This window comes from Oncorhynchus mykiss, chromosome 5 (assembly GCF_057628025.1).
Source record: "Oncorhynchus mykiss isolate SJ-2025 chromosome 5, ASM5762802v1, whole genome shotgun sequence".
In the NCBI taxonomy this organism is placed as follows: domain Eukaryota; kingdom Metazoa; phylum Chordata; class Actinopteri; order Salmoniformes; family Salmonidae; genus Oncorhynchus; species Oncorhynchus mykiss.
In genome coordinates, this window is record NC_143026.1 from 46,041,345 (window position 1) to 46,054,202 (window position 12,858).

The window sequence follows — 12,858 nt, forward strand, 5'->3', positions numbered from 1 at the left end:
GTGTTTAACATGATTTTTTAATGATTACAGTACCTCAATTCTGTGCCCCACACATACAATTATCTGTAAGGTCCCTCAGTCGAGCAGTGAATTTCAAACACAGATTCAACCACAAAGACCAGGGAGGTTTTCCAATGCCTCACAAAGGAGAGCACCTATTGGTAGAGGGGTAAAAAAAAAGCAGACATTGAATATCCCTATTAATTACACTTTGGCTGGTGTATCAAGAGACCCAGTCACTACAAAGATACAGGCGTCCTTCCTAATTTCTCCATGAGGCCAATGGGGACTTTAAAATGGTTACAGAGTTGAATGGCTGTGATAGGAGGAAACTGAGGATGGATCAATAGCAATGCCGTTACTCCACAATACTAACCTAATTGACAGTGTGAAAAGAAGGAAGTCTGTACAGAATAAAAATATTCCTGTTTGCAACAAGGCACTAAAGTAATAGTGCAAAATATTTGTCAAATCCATTAATATTTGGTCCTGAATACAAAGTGTAATGTTTTGGGCAAATCCATTACAACACATTACTGAGTATCACTCTCCATATTTTCAAGCATAGTGGTCGCTGCATCATGTTATGGGTATGCTTGCAATCGTTAAGAACTGAAATTGGCTTGCTGACTACAGGAATGTCCACCAGAGCTGTTGCCAGATAATTTAATGTTAATTTCTCTGCCATAAACTGCCTCCAACATCGTTTTAGAGAATTTGGCAGTCAGTCCAACCGGCCTCACAACCGCAGACCACATGTAACCACGCTAGCACAGGGCCTCCACATCCGGCTATTCAAACTGATCCACCTTCTACCATACCCTGTTTCAAAGGCACTTAAATCCTTTGTCTTGCCCATTCACCCTCTGAATGGCACACATACACAATCCATCTCTCAAAAATCTCAAGGCTTAAAAATCCTTCTTTAACCTGTCACCCAAAGTGGATTTAAAAAGTGACATCAATAAGGGATCATAGGTTTCACCTGATCAGTCTTGGTCATGGAAAGAGCAGATGCTCCTAATATATACAGTGCCTTGCGAAAGTATTCGGCCCCCTTGAACTTTGCGACCTTTTGCCACATTTCAGGCTTCAAACATAAAGATATAAAACTGTATTTTTTTGTGAAGAATCAACAACAAGTGGGACACAATCATGAAGTGGAATGACATTTATTGGATATTTCAAACTTTTTTAACAAATCAAAAACTGAAAAATTGGGCGTGGAAAATTATTCAGCCCCTTTACTTTCAGTGCAGCAAACTCTCTCCAGAAGTTCAGTGAGGATCTCTGAATGATCCAATGTTGACCAAAATGACTAATGATGATAAATACAATCCACCTGTGTGTAATCAAGTCTCCGTATAAATGCACCTGCACTGTGATAGTCTCAGAGGTCCGTTAAAAGCGCAGAGAGCATCATGAAGAACAAGGAACACACCAGGCAGGTCCGAGATACTGTTGTGAAGAAGTTTAAAGCCGGATTTGGATACAAAAAGATTTCCCAAGCTTTAAACATCCCAAGGAGCACTGTGCAAGCGATAATATTGAAATGGAAGGAGTATCAGACCACTGCAAATCTACCAAGACCTGGCCGTCCCTCTAAACTTTCAGCTCATACAAGGAGAAGACTGATCAGAGATGCAGCCAAGAGGCCCATGATCACTCTGGATGAACTGCAGAGATCTACAGCTAAGGTGGGAGACTCTGTCCATAGGACAACAATCAGTCGTATATTGCACAAATCTGGCCTTTATGGAAGAGTGGCAAGAAGAAAGACATTTCTTAAAGATATCCCTAAAAAGTGTTGTTAAAGTTTGCCACAAGCCACCTGGGAGACACACCAAACATGTGGAAGAAGGTGCTCTGGTCAGATGAAACCAAAATTGATCTTTTTGGCAACAATGCAAAATGTTATGTTTGGCGAAAAAGCAACACAGCTGAACACACCATCCCCACTGTCAAACATGGTGGTGGCAGCATCATGGTTTGGGCCTGCTTTTCTTCAGCAGGGACAGGGAAGATGGTTAAAATTGATGGGAAGATAGATGGAGCCAAATACAGGACCATTCTGGAAGAAAATCTGATGGAGTCTGCAAAAGACCTGAGACTGGGACGGAGATTTGTCTTCCAACAAGACAATGATCCAAAACATAAAGCAAAATCTACAATGGAATGGTTCAAAAATAAACATATCCAGGTGTTAGAATGGCCAAGTCAAAGTCCAGAGCTGAATCCAATCGAGAATCTGTGGAAAGAACTGAAAACTGCTGTTCACAAATGCTCTCCATCCAACCTCACTGAGCTCGAGCTGTTTTGCAAGGAGGAATGGGAAAAAATGTCAGTCTCTCGATGTGCAAAACTGATAGAGACATACCCCAAGCGACTTACAGCTGTAATCGTAGCAAAAGGTGGCGCTCCAAAGTATTAACTTAAGGGGGCTGAATAATTTTGCACGCCCAATTTTTCAGTTTTTGATTTGTTAAAAAAGTTTGAAATATCCAATAAATGTCGTTCCACTTCATGATTGTGTCCCACTTGTTGTTGATTCTTCACAAAAAAATACAGTTTTATATCTTTATGTTTGAAGCCTGAAATGTGGCAAAAGGTCGCAAAGTTCAAGGGGGCCGAATACTTTCGCAAGGCACTGTATATATATAGCTCTAGATCATTATGGTAACTGTAGTAATGGTAAGAACTTGATGGGCCATGTTCAGTGGGTAGATGCTGTGGAACGTTGTGGATAGAAACTTCATGAATAGAGAGGACACGATCCCTTAATCTACATGTCAGCGAACATAAACTCAGCAAAAAAAGAAACGTCCCTTTTTCAGGACCCTGTCTTTCAAAGAGAATTCGTAAAAATCCCAATGACTTCACAGATCTTCATTGTAAAGGGTTTAAACACTGTTTCCCATGCTTGTTCAATGAACCATAAACAATTAATGGACATGCACCTGTGGAACGGTCGTTAAGAGACTAACAGCTTATAGACGGTAGTCAATTAAGGTCACAGTTATGAAAACTTAGGACACTAAAGAGGCCTTTCTACTGACTCTGAAAAACACCAAAAGAACGATGCCCAGGGTCCCTGCTCATCTGCGAGAATGTGCCTTAGGCATGCTGCAAGGAGGCATGAGGACTGCAGATCTGGCCAGAGCAATAAATTACAATGTCCGTACTGCGAGAATCCCAAGACAGCGCTACAGGGAGACAAGACGGACAGCTGATCATCCTTACAGTGGCAGACCACGTGTAACAAAACGGTACAGGATCGTGTAAATAGGTACAGGATCGGTACATCCGAACATCACAGGTACAGGATGGCAACAACAACTACCCGAGTTACACCAGGAACGCATGAGAGATGTGAGTGCTACAGGGCGATAGTCATTTAGGCAGGTTACCTTGGCTTTCTTGTGCAGGGGGACTATGGTGGTCTACTTGAAACAAGTTGGTTGTCACACCCTGATCTGTTTCACCTGTCTTTGTGCTTGTCTCCACCCCCCTCCAGGTGTAGCCCATCATCCTCATTATCTCCAGTGTATTTATACCTGAGTTCTCTGTCTTTTGCCAGTTCGTTTTGTTTCGTCAAGCCTACCAGCGTTTTTTTCCCGTGCTCCTTGTTGTCTGTAGTTCCTGTTTTCTAGCTTTCCTGTTTGTTTTTTTACCATTCTGTCTGCCTTGTCCCTGAGCCTGCCTGTCATGCTGTACCTTGTCACACCACCCTGGATTACTGACCTCTGCCTGCCCTTGACCTGTTGTTTGCTTGCCCCCCTGTTTTTGTAATACACTTTTGTTACTTCAAAACTGTCTGCATCTGGGTCTTCTCCTGAGACTTGACATTGGTATTCCAGACCGGGTCAGGGATAGGTTGAAATGTCAGTAAAGACAGTTGGTCAGAACATGTTCTGAGGACGTGTCCTGGTATTCCATCTGGCCCCGCAGCATTATGAAGTTTAATCTGTTTAAAAGTCTTGATCATATCGGCTACGGAGAGTGAGATCACACAGTCGTCCAGAACAGCTGGTGCTCTCATGCATGGTTCAGTGTTGTTTGCCTCGAAGCAAATATAGAAGGCATTTGGCTCATCTGGTAGCCTTTGCTTATTACATTTTTTTTAGAATAGAAAATGGTGGGAAAATGTATATATGCCTTATGTAAAAAAAAATATAGACTCTTAGCTTTCATTTGATAGACTATTTGACATGCTCCTGTGAACATGTTTTGTGCTCATGCGTCCTTTCACACTGAAGAAAAATATAAACGCAACATGTAACAATTTCCAAAATTTTACTGAGTTTCAGTTCAAATAAGGAAATCAGTCAATTGAAATAAATTAATTAGGCCCTAATCTATGGATTTCAGATGACAGGGAATACAGATATGCATCCGTTGGTCACAGATATCGTTTAAAAAAATGTATGGCCGTTGATCAGAAAAGCAGTCAGTATCTGGTGTGACCTTTGCCTCATGCAGCTCGACACATCTCCTTCACATAGAGTTTATCAGACCTGTGGAATGTCGTCTCATGCCTATTCAATGGTTGTGCGAAGTTTCTGGATATTGGTTTGAACTGGAACGCGCTGTTGTACACGTCGATCCAGAGCATCCCAAACATGCTCAATGGGTGACATGTCTGGTGAGTATGCAGGCCATGGAAGAACTGGGACGTTTTTAGTATCCAGGAATTCTGTACATTACCATGCTGAAACATGAGGTGATGGTGGCACGACAATGAACCTCAGAACATCGTCACGGTATCACTGTGCATTCAAATTGCCATAGATGAAATGCAATTGTGTACGTTGTCCATAGCTTATGCCTGCCCATACCATAACCCCACCACCATGAGGCACTCTGTTCACAACGTTGACATCAGAAACCACTCACCCATACAACGCCATCTGCCATCTGTCTGCCATCTGCCCGGTACAGTTGAAACCGGGATTCATCTGTGAAGAGCACACTTCTCCAGTGTGCCAGTGGCCACTGAAGGTGAGCATTTGATAGCATCATGGTATCATGGTACACTCATTTCCAATGGAACGCTCCGTTTGCCTTTGTGTTGCCAATGTGTGCAGAGGCAGTTGCAGTGCGTTCTGTTGCTGAGGTCCTTGATGATCTTCTTGGCCTTCCTGTGACACCAGGTGCTGTAGTCAGTGTGCCTTGGTGAAACATTAGGGTGTCTGCACCACCCTCTGGAGAGCCTTGCAGTTGCGGACAGTGCAGTTGCTGTGCAGCCCGACAGGATGCTTTCAATGGTGCATCTGTAGCAGTTTGTGAAGGTTTTACACCTTGATCACACCAATAGTGTCATTGAGCAAAATGGTACGCAGTATCATCTGGATATAGGTGCAACAAAAGTTCAACATGCTACCATTTCTGTCAAGCCGTCTACGCACACAGTCTGATGCATACATTTGATTAATCCAACGTATGCGCCACACCCGAGCCATGGCCTGTTCACCCCGCCACCATTTAGAAGGCAGAGAGAGTACAGGTGCATCAAAGCTGGGACCAAGAGAATGAAAAACAGCTTCTATCTCCACACCACCAGACTGTTAAACAGTCACCACTAGCTGGCCTACACCCAATACCCTGCCCTGAACTTTAGTCACTGTTACTAGACGGCTACCACCCGGTACTCTACCCTGCACCTAGAGACTTTTGCCTTGTGTACATAGTAATTGAACACTGGTCACTTTAATAATGTTTACATACTGTTTTACCCACTTCATATGTATATATTGTATTATAGTCCAGGCCCATCCTATATAACTACTGCCGTACACACCTTTTCAATTAATTTACTGCCCATAATGTCTATACACACCATCATATAGGTTACTTTTATATTTATATTCTGGACTCTGACATTGCTTGGTCTAATTTTGGGATTTGCATGTGTTGTTTTGTATGGTCAGGTATTACTGCACTTGTTGGAACTAGAAACATAAGCATTTTGCTACACCTGCGATAACGTATGCTAAATACTGTATCTGTACTCGACCAATAACATTGCATTTGATTTATTTCTATTTGATATCCACAACTCTGGAGGGTACACACCTTGTGTAAACATCTCCCAATAATCTCCCGTATTCACAATACTGGTGTACTAAATACAATACACTATAGCCTACACCTTTAGCCTACACATTGCATTTGATTTATTTCTATTTGATATCCACAACTCTGGAGGGTACACACCTTGTGTAAACATCTCCCAATAATCTCCCGTATTCACAATACTGGTGTACTAAATACAATACACTATAGCCTACACCTTTAGCCTACACAATAGAGGTAATACAATGCACAATACACTATGGTCTACACAAAGCAGGTAATACAATGCACAATACACTATACCCTATACAATACAGGTATTACAATACACTATAGCCCACACCTTTAGCCTACACAATACAGGTAATACAATGCACTATAGCCTACACATTACAGGTAATACGATGCACAGTACACTATAGCCTACACAAAACAGGTAATACAATACACTATAGCCAATACAAAACAGGTAATACAATGCACAATACATGATAGCCTACACAAAACAGGTAACACAATAAACAATACACTATAGCCTACACAAGTACACAAGACAGGCAATACAATAGACAATACACTATAGCCTATACAATACAGGTAATACAATATTTCCATTAGTTCTATGCTTCAACTACGTCCCTAGGTCTTAGCATATTCAGCCATTTTGTTATGATTATTCAGTCATGTTATGAGAGTGGCTGATGGTTTGGTCCGGGCTCTGCATGATTTGGTCCAGGCTTTGAGAAGAGGGGGGGAGAAGAAACAGCTGTGGCCCCTGCTGGGGGCTTCTCCTGCCATGTGCAGGGTTAACCCCATCTCTCATCAACCACACACACACTGCTCTGCTCAGCAAAATTTGTTTTAATTAAAAATATTTATATATATAAATATATATATGTTTTATGGTCACATGCAGTGAAATGTGCTGTTTTACAGGGTCAGCCATATTATTACAGCGTCACTGGAGCAAATGATGGTTAAGAGCCTTGCTCAAGGGCACATCAACAGATTTTCACCTTGTAGGCCAGGTATTAAAACCAGCAACATTTCAGTTACTAGGGACCTACCTGAATTTGTCCAAAAGAAACTCGTCTTGCTCTGTTTGCTTCCGTTTGGTTCATAAACGATAAACGGTTTCTGTAATGAATACACCCCAGGAGCCACAAATTATCCTGGCTCTAACAATCAACCTTTATTTTTAGACGGTTACTTAGATGGTCAAATAAGGTGTACAAAATGTTAAGTGTATTTAAGTGACAACTACATATTTCAAGATAGGCGATAAAAGGCAAATATGAATGAAAAAGCTGGTTGAAATAATGCAAAAGTGTTTCAGCAGTTGGTGCTCTCAGCGGACAACATTGTATCTTCATCCTTACTTCTTGTCATCGAATGTTTCAGTGCTGATTACCCAATATTCTCCTCCTGAAGTTGTCTGTGATGAACTAGCCTCTACTGAGATATTAGAGAAACGAGACAGGAATCCCATTGCAATGAATGACGAGCATATAACGCTTCACCCAGCAGACTGTAGAATCGCTTTCAATCCCTTTTCAAAATCAGTCGAAAATAAAATATTTGTAATGTTGAACTTGTTGTTGACGAAATTTATGCTAATGTTGGGTTTTTGAGCTAACGCCCAATTGAGTATGGTTACATACACAAAATAATGTGATTATTGTAGATAGTCTGATTAATATGATAGTTCTATTAAAACGTTTAGATGCTTTGCAAGAACGATTTCCCTAATAATCCTGTTTACATGGTCACATCTGAAAGCAGGCTACCTGATGGCACTCTAATAAAATGCAGAAAATAAACGTTCTACTACAGCGACCATGTTATTTTTGGAAGTATATCTGATTTTGAGTTCGGACATATAAAGTTTGTATGTGAAAAGTACTTCAAAGACTCATACACGGGTTCCAAACTCACTCCACTCATGCTAGAGGCTCACCGAGCTGCAAATATATGATAGAACGCTCCAATAGGATCTCGCTAGCTCGTGCTTGGCTCTGCCAACTTCCTCTTTCTTCCGGTCACTATGATTAATTTGCTCCCATTGGAAACGACAGGCAGTGGTCTATCATGGGTTAGTTCTAAAAAATCTTTGTTATAACAAGGCGACACTCAATTTGAACCCCTCCTCCACATTTACTGGATTGGTTGAACAGTGCAGAAGACGATCTCCTCGAAAGTTTTTTCTTCTCCTCATCGTCAGTACCTAGTGGATCTAGTTCCAGGCGTTTATTTTACGCCTGCTTCGTTTTAGGTTAGGGATGATCAAGCTGCTGCTGCCAGCGATAACCACACTTTGAGCTCGGGCTCAGACACCACACGGCCATTTTCGAGTGAGCTTCATATAAACGGTCTCCGGCTGTATGCTTTTCCCCTGCTATTGCATTTTTGGGGGTCAACTTTAACCAAGAACAGAAGCGTATAGGAGTAAAGTAAGTGTTTGCGTGTAGGGGAGCACACAACACAGTTAACTAACTTTTTATATTACACAACGGGTGGGTCTAATCCTGGATGCAGATTGGTTAAAACCGCTTTCCAGCCTCTGTCTATTCCACAAATTACCACCGGCTAAAACTATGAAGTTGAAATGCCTATGTCCTCTTCGATTTGACTGGGTAATCAATTGTCATATCAACCAAACTAGACAATTTGTGAGCTTGGTCTCCAGTGTAAAACGCATCTAGACATATTCTCCCATTTATTTTAGACTAGCACTTGGCTTTCAATAGCGGAGATTTGTATAAACAAATGTTGTCGAATGTTTAATTGGCATGACACGGAGTATAAGGAAAACCGGTATCAGATTTCAGGCTAACAAATTCAGTCAACATTGGTAAAAATATTTACTGTTTATTTGCGAAGGCCTATGTGGCTAATAACACATCAAACTCAAGTGGAACATTTTCACTAGGCTATTCCATTTATACTAAAGTGAATGTTTTTTCTGTGGATGCACGATGCAGTGCTACAGGTTCTCCCATTAGAGCCCAGGTCAAGTATTGGTAGCTGCCCTCTGTTTAAATCAAACATGATTTAAAGTGAATTTTAAAACATAACACACTTTACAGTAAAAAAACAACAACATTAAGGAGAAAGAAGAAAAACGTTATGTATTTATTTCACCTTTATATGTATGATGGCTGTGATGTCACTACTGTTACATTGCAAAGCATGATCATTGCAGCACCTTGTGCTGGGGACAATAAAATGCCACTCTAAAATGTGTAGTTTTGTCATACAACGCCACAGATGTCTCAAGTTTTGCGGGAGCTTGCCATTGGCATACTGACTGCAGGAATGTCCACCAGAGCTGTTGCCAGATAATTTAATGTTCACTTCTCTACCATAAGCCGCCTCCAACGTCATTTTAGAGAAGTTGGTAGTACGTCCAACCGGCCTCACAACTGCAGACAATGTGTATACACGCCAGCCCAGGACCGCCACATCTGGCTTCTTCACCTGTGGGATGGTCTGAGACTAGCTACTCGGAGAGCTGATGAAACTGTGGGTTTGCACAAAATAAATAATTTATGAAGAAACTGTCTCAGGGAAACTCATCTGCGTGCTTTTCGTCCTCACCAGGGTCTTGACCTGACTACAGTTCGGTGTCGTAACCAACTTCATTGGGCAAATGTTCACCTTCGATGGCCACTGGCATGCTGGAGAAGTGTGCTCTTCACAGCTGAATCCCGGTTTCAACTGTATCGGGCATCGTGTTGGCAAGCGGTTTGCTGATGTCAACGTTGTGAACAGAGTGCCCCGAGGGGGTGGGGTTATGGTATGGGCAGGCATAAACTACGGACAACAAACACAATTGCATTTTATCAATGGCAATTTGAATGCACAGAGATACCGTGATGAGACCCTGAGGCCTATTGTCGTGCCAGTCATCTGCTGCCATCGCTTTATGTTTCAGCATGCTAATGCACGGCCCCATGTTGGAAGGATCTGTACACAATTCCCTGAAAATGTCCTAGTTCTTCCATGGCTTGCATACTCACCAGACCTGTCACCCATTGAGTATGTTTGGGATGCTCTTGGTCGACGTGGACGACGGTGTGTTCCTCTTCATGCCAAAATCCAGAAACTTCGCACAGCCATCGAAGAGGAATGGGACAACAGGCCACAATCAACAGCCTGATCAACTATGTGAAGGAGATGTCTCACTGCATGAGGCAAATGATGGTCACACCAGATACTGAATGGTTTTCTGATCCACGCCCTTATCTTTATTTTAAGGTATATGTGACCAACAGATGCATATCTATATTCCCAGTCACGTGGAATCCATAGATTAGGGCCCAATGAATTCATTTCAATTGACTGATTTCCTTTTATGTGCTGTAACTCAGTAAACTCTTTGAAATTGTTGCATGTTGCGTTTTATGATTAGTGTAATTGGTATTAGCTTTAAAATATTTTCCATGTGTTTTTTTTTGTAACAGAATGACAAGACACTAGACAATATTTCTTAAATTTACAGAAGGCAAAACTAAATATAAATGTTTTTGTTTGCAGGGGTCTTTACTTCAACATTATTGTGCAATACCCTTTTTTGACTTTTTCCAAGACCCCTTTTCCATCTGTTTGACCATAAATCAAAGCGTTTAATTATTCCACATTTTTAGGATGGAAATGTACATATGCTTTAATTTCTAAATAAATATATAGTCTCTTGGCTTCCAGTAATGTTTTTTTTGGCCAAGGTCTCGATTTTCAGAGTTTGGTGGATGTGTAACTTGGTTGAGTAATAAAATATATGGCAATCGTTAAGCCCCCCCCCCCCCCGCCATTTCGTGTCTGTCAGTCAATGGTGGTTTTGGTCTCAGTCTCATGTAACCAGACAAGGATGTCTCTGAATATTGAGGAAGCACCCCTTACCTCTCTGATTCAGAGGGGTTGGGGTAAATGCGGAAGACACATTTCCGTTCTACAACTGACTAGGTATCACCCTTTCACTAGCTGTACGTCTGACATAAGAGATTGATCTATGGCTATAAGGTTTGTTGACATCGAGTATTGAGGATGCTTTAAAAAACGGCATCCTATTCCCTACATCGTGCACTACTTTTGACCAGAGCCGTATGGAACCCTTGTCAAAAGTATTACACTACATAGTGAATATGGTGACACTTGGGATAAAGAATAACACTTTTTCTTCCCAGATATGGGTAGTCAATGCCATGCAGCACAAAGAGAATCGGTGAAATGGCTTTGGCCCCGTGGCGTTTGTTTTACATGCTGTGCCTCACATCGAGACTCGCGTGATGGTTGTCATGGCACAAGGTTCAGGAGCAGGTTCCGGCTCAGGTTGGCTCTGTGGTATACGAGTCAGATATCTGTATTGTCTTGCACGGATGACTAGGACTCGTGCGCGCACACTGTTGCTCCACCGTTCCTGCAATAGTGTGTGGGTCCTGTTCATCTCCCTATTTGTTTTCCATAGCCTAGAACGACCCCCTAAAGCACAGGCGTCACACTCATTCCGCGGAGGGCCGAGTGTCTGCGGGTTTTTTGCTTTTCCCTTGTACTTGATTTGAATTAAAGTCACTAATTAGTAAGGAACTCCCCACACCTTGGTTGTCTAGGGTTTAATTGAAAGGGGAAAAAACAAAAACCTGCAGACACTAGGCCCCTCCATGGGATAAGTTTGACACCTTAAAGGGATGTGATTTTTGACTATATTTGACTGTTTGCAGGAGGCATAGCCCTGGTAGCTGTGTAGCCAGGCCAGAATCAGACCGATATGTGTCTCTGTGTGCAGGGGCCATGGCCTTCCTGGGGACAGCAGTGCGGAAGGTGGCTAGCTGCCGTCCGGCCCTCTCCCCGCTGTGCCGCTCTGCCACCACCTCCCGTCGCTACAGCTCCAGTTCAGAGCCCACCACGGAGAAGAGCGTCCCCTACGAGAACGTACTCAAGGTCTGTGTGATGGTTTTTGTGTCATCTTCTATGGTTATGTCCGAAAATGGTACCCTAATCCTTAGTCCCTATCGGCCCTGGTCAAAAGTAGTGCATTTACACTGATTAGACCAAACATTAGGAATTAGGAACATTAGGAGTTGCCCCCCGTTTTACCCTCAGAACAGCCTCAACTGATCATCCCTAAAGCCAACACCTCATTTGGCCGCCTTTCGTTCCAGTTCTCTGCTGCCTGTGACTGGAACGAATTGCAAAAATCGCTGAAGTTGGAGACTTTTATCTCCCTCACCAACTTCAAACATCTGCTATCTGAGCAGCTAACCGATCACTGCAGCTGTACGTAGTCTATCGGTAAATAGCCCACCCAATTTACCTACCTCATCCCCATACTGTTTTTATTTATTTACTTTTCTGCTCTTTTGCACACCAATATCTCTACCTGTACATGACCATCTGATCATTTATCACTCCAGTGTTAATCTGCTAAATTGTAATTATTCGCCTACCTCCTCATGCTTTTTGCACACAATGTATATAGACTCTCTTTTTTTCTTTTTTTCTACTGTGTTATTGACTTGTTAATTGTTTACTCCATGTGTAACTCTGTTGTCTGTTCACACTGCTATGCTTTATCTTGGCCAGGTCGCAGTTGTAAATGAGAACTTGTTCTCAACTAGCCTACCTGGTTAAATAAAGGTGAAATAAAAAAATACAAAATAAAATTTGTCGGTGCATGGACTCTACAAGGTGTCGAATGCGTTCCACAGGGATGCTGACCCATGTTGACTCCGATGCTTCCTACAGTTGTGTCAAGGCTGGATGTCCTTTGGGTGGTGGACCATTCTTGAT

General features: G+C 42.2%; 1 protein-coding gene across 2 annotated transcripts in view; it reads left to right on the forward strand.

Moving 5' to 3' along the window:
* Positions 1-8,014: 8,014 nt before the first annotated feature.
* Positions 8,015-12,858, forward strand: part of sardh (sarcosine dehydrogenase) — a 122,794-nt gene continuing 117,950 nt past the window's right edge. Inside the window, exons 1-2 of one of the 2 annotated variants that reach the window (XM_036977676.2) lie at positions 8,015-8,522; positions 11,855-12,009. In XM_036977676.2, coding sequence (XP_036833571.1) covers positions 11,860-12,009 — 150 coding nt within the window. In that variant the 5' untranslated portion in view covers positions 8,015-8,522; positions 11,855-11,859. The remainder of the gene's footprint in view (positions 8,523-11,854; positions 12,010-12,858) is intronic. The other variant, XM_090235019.1, reaches the window with a different exon arrangement.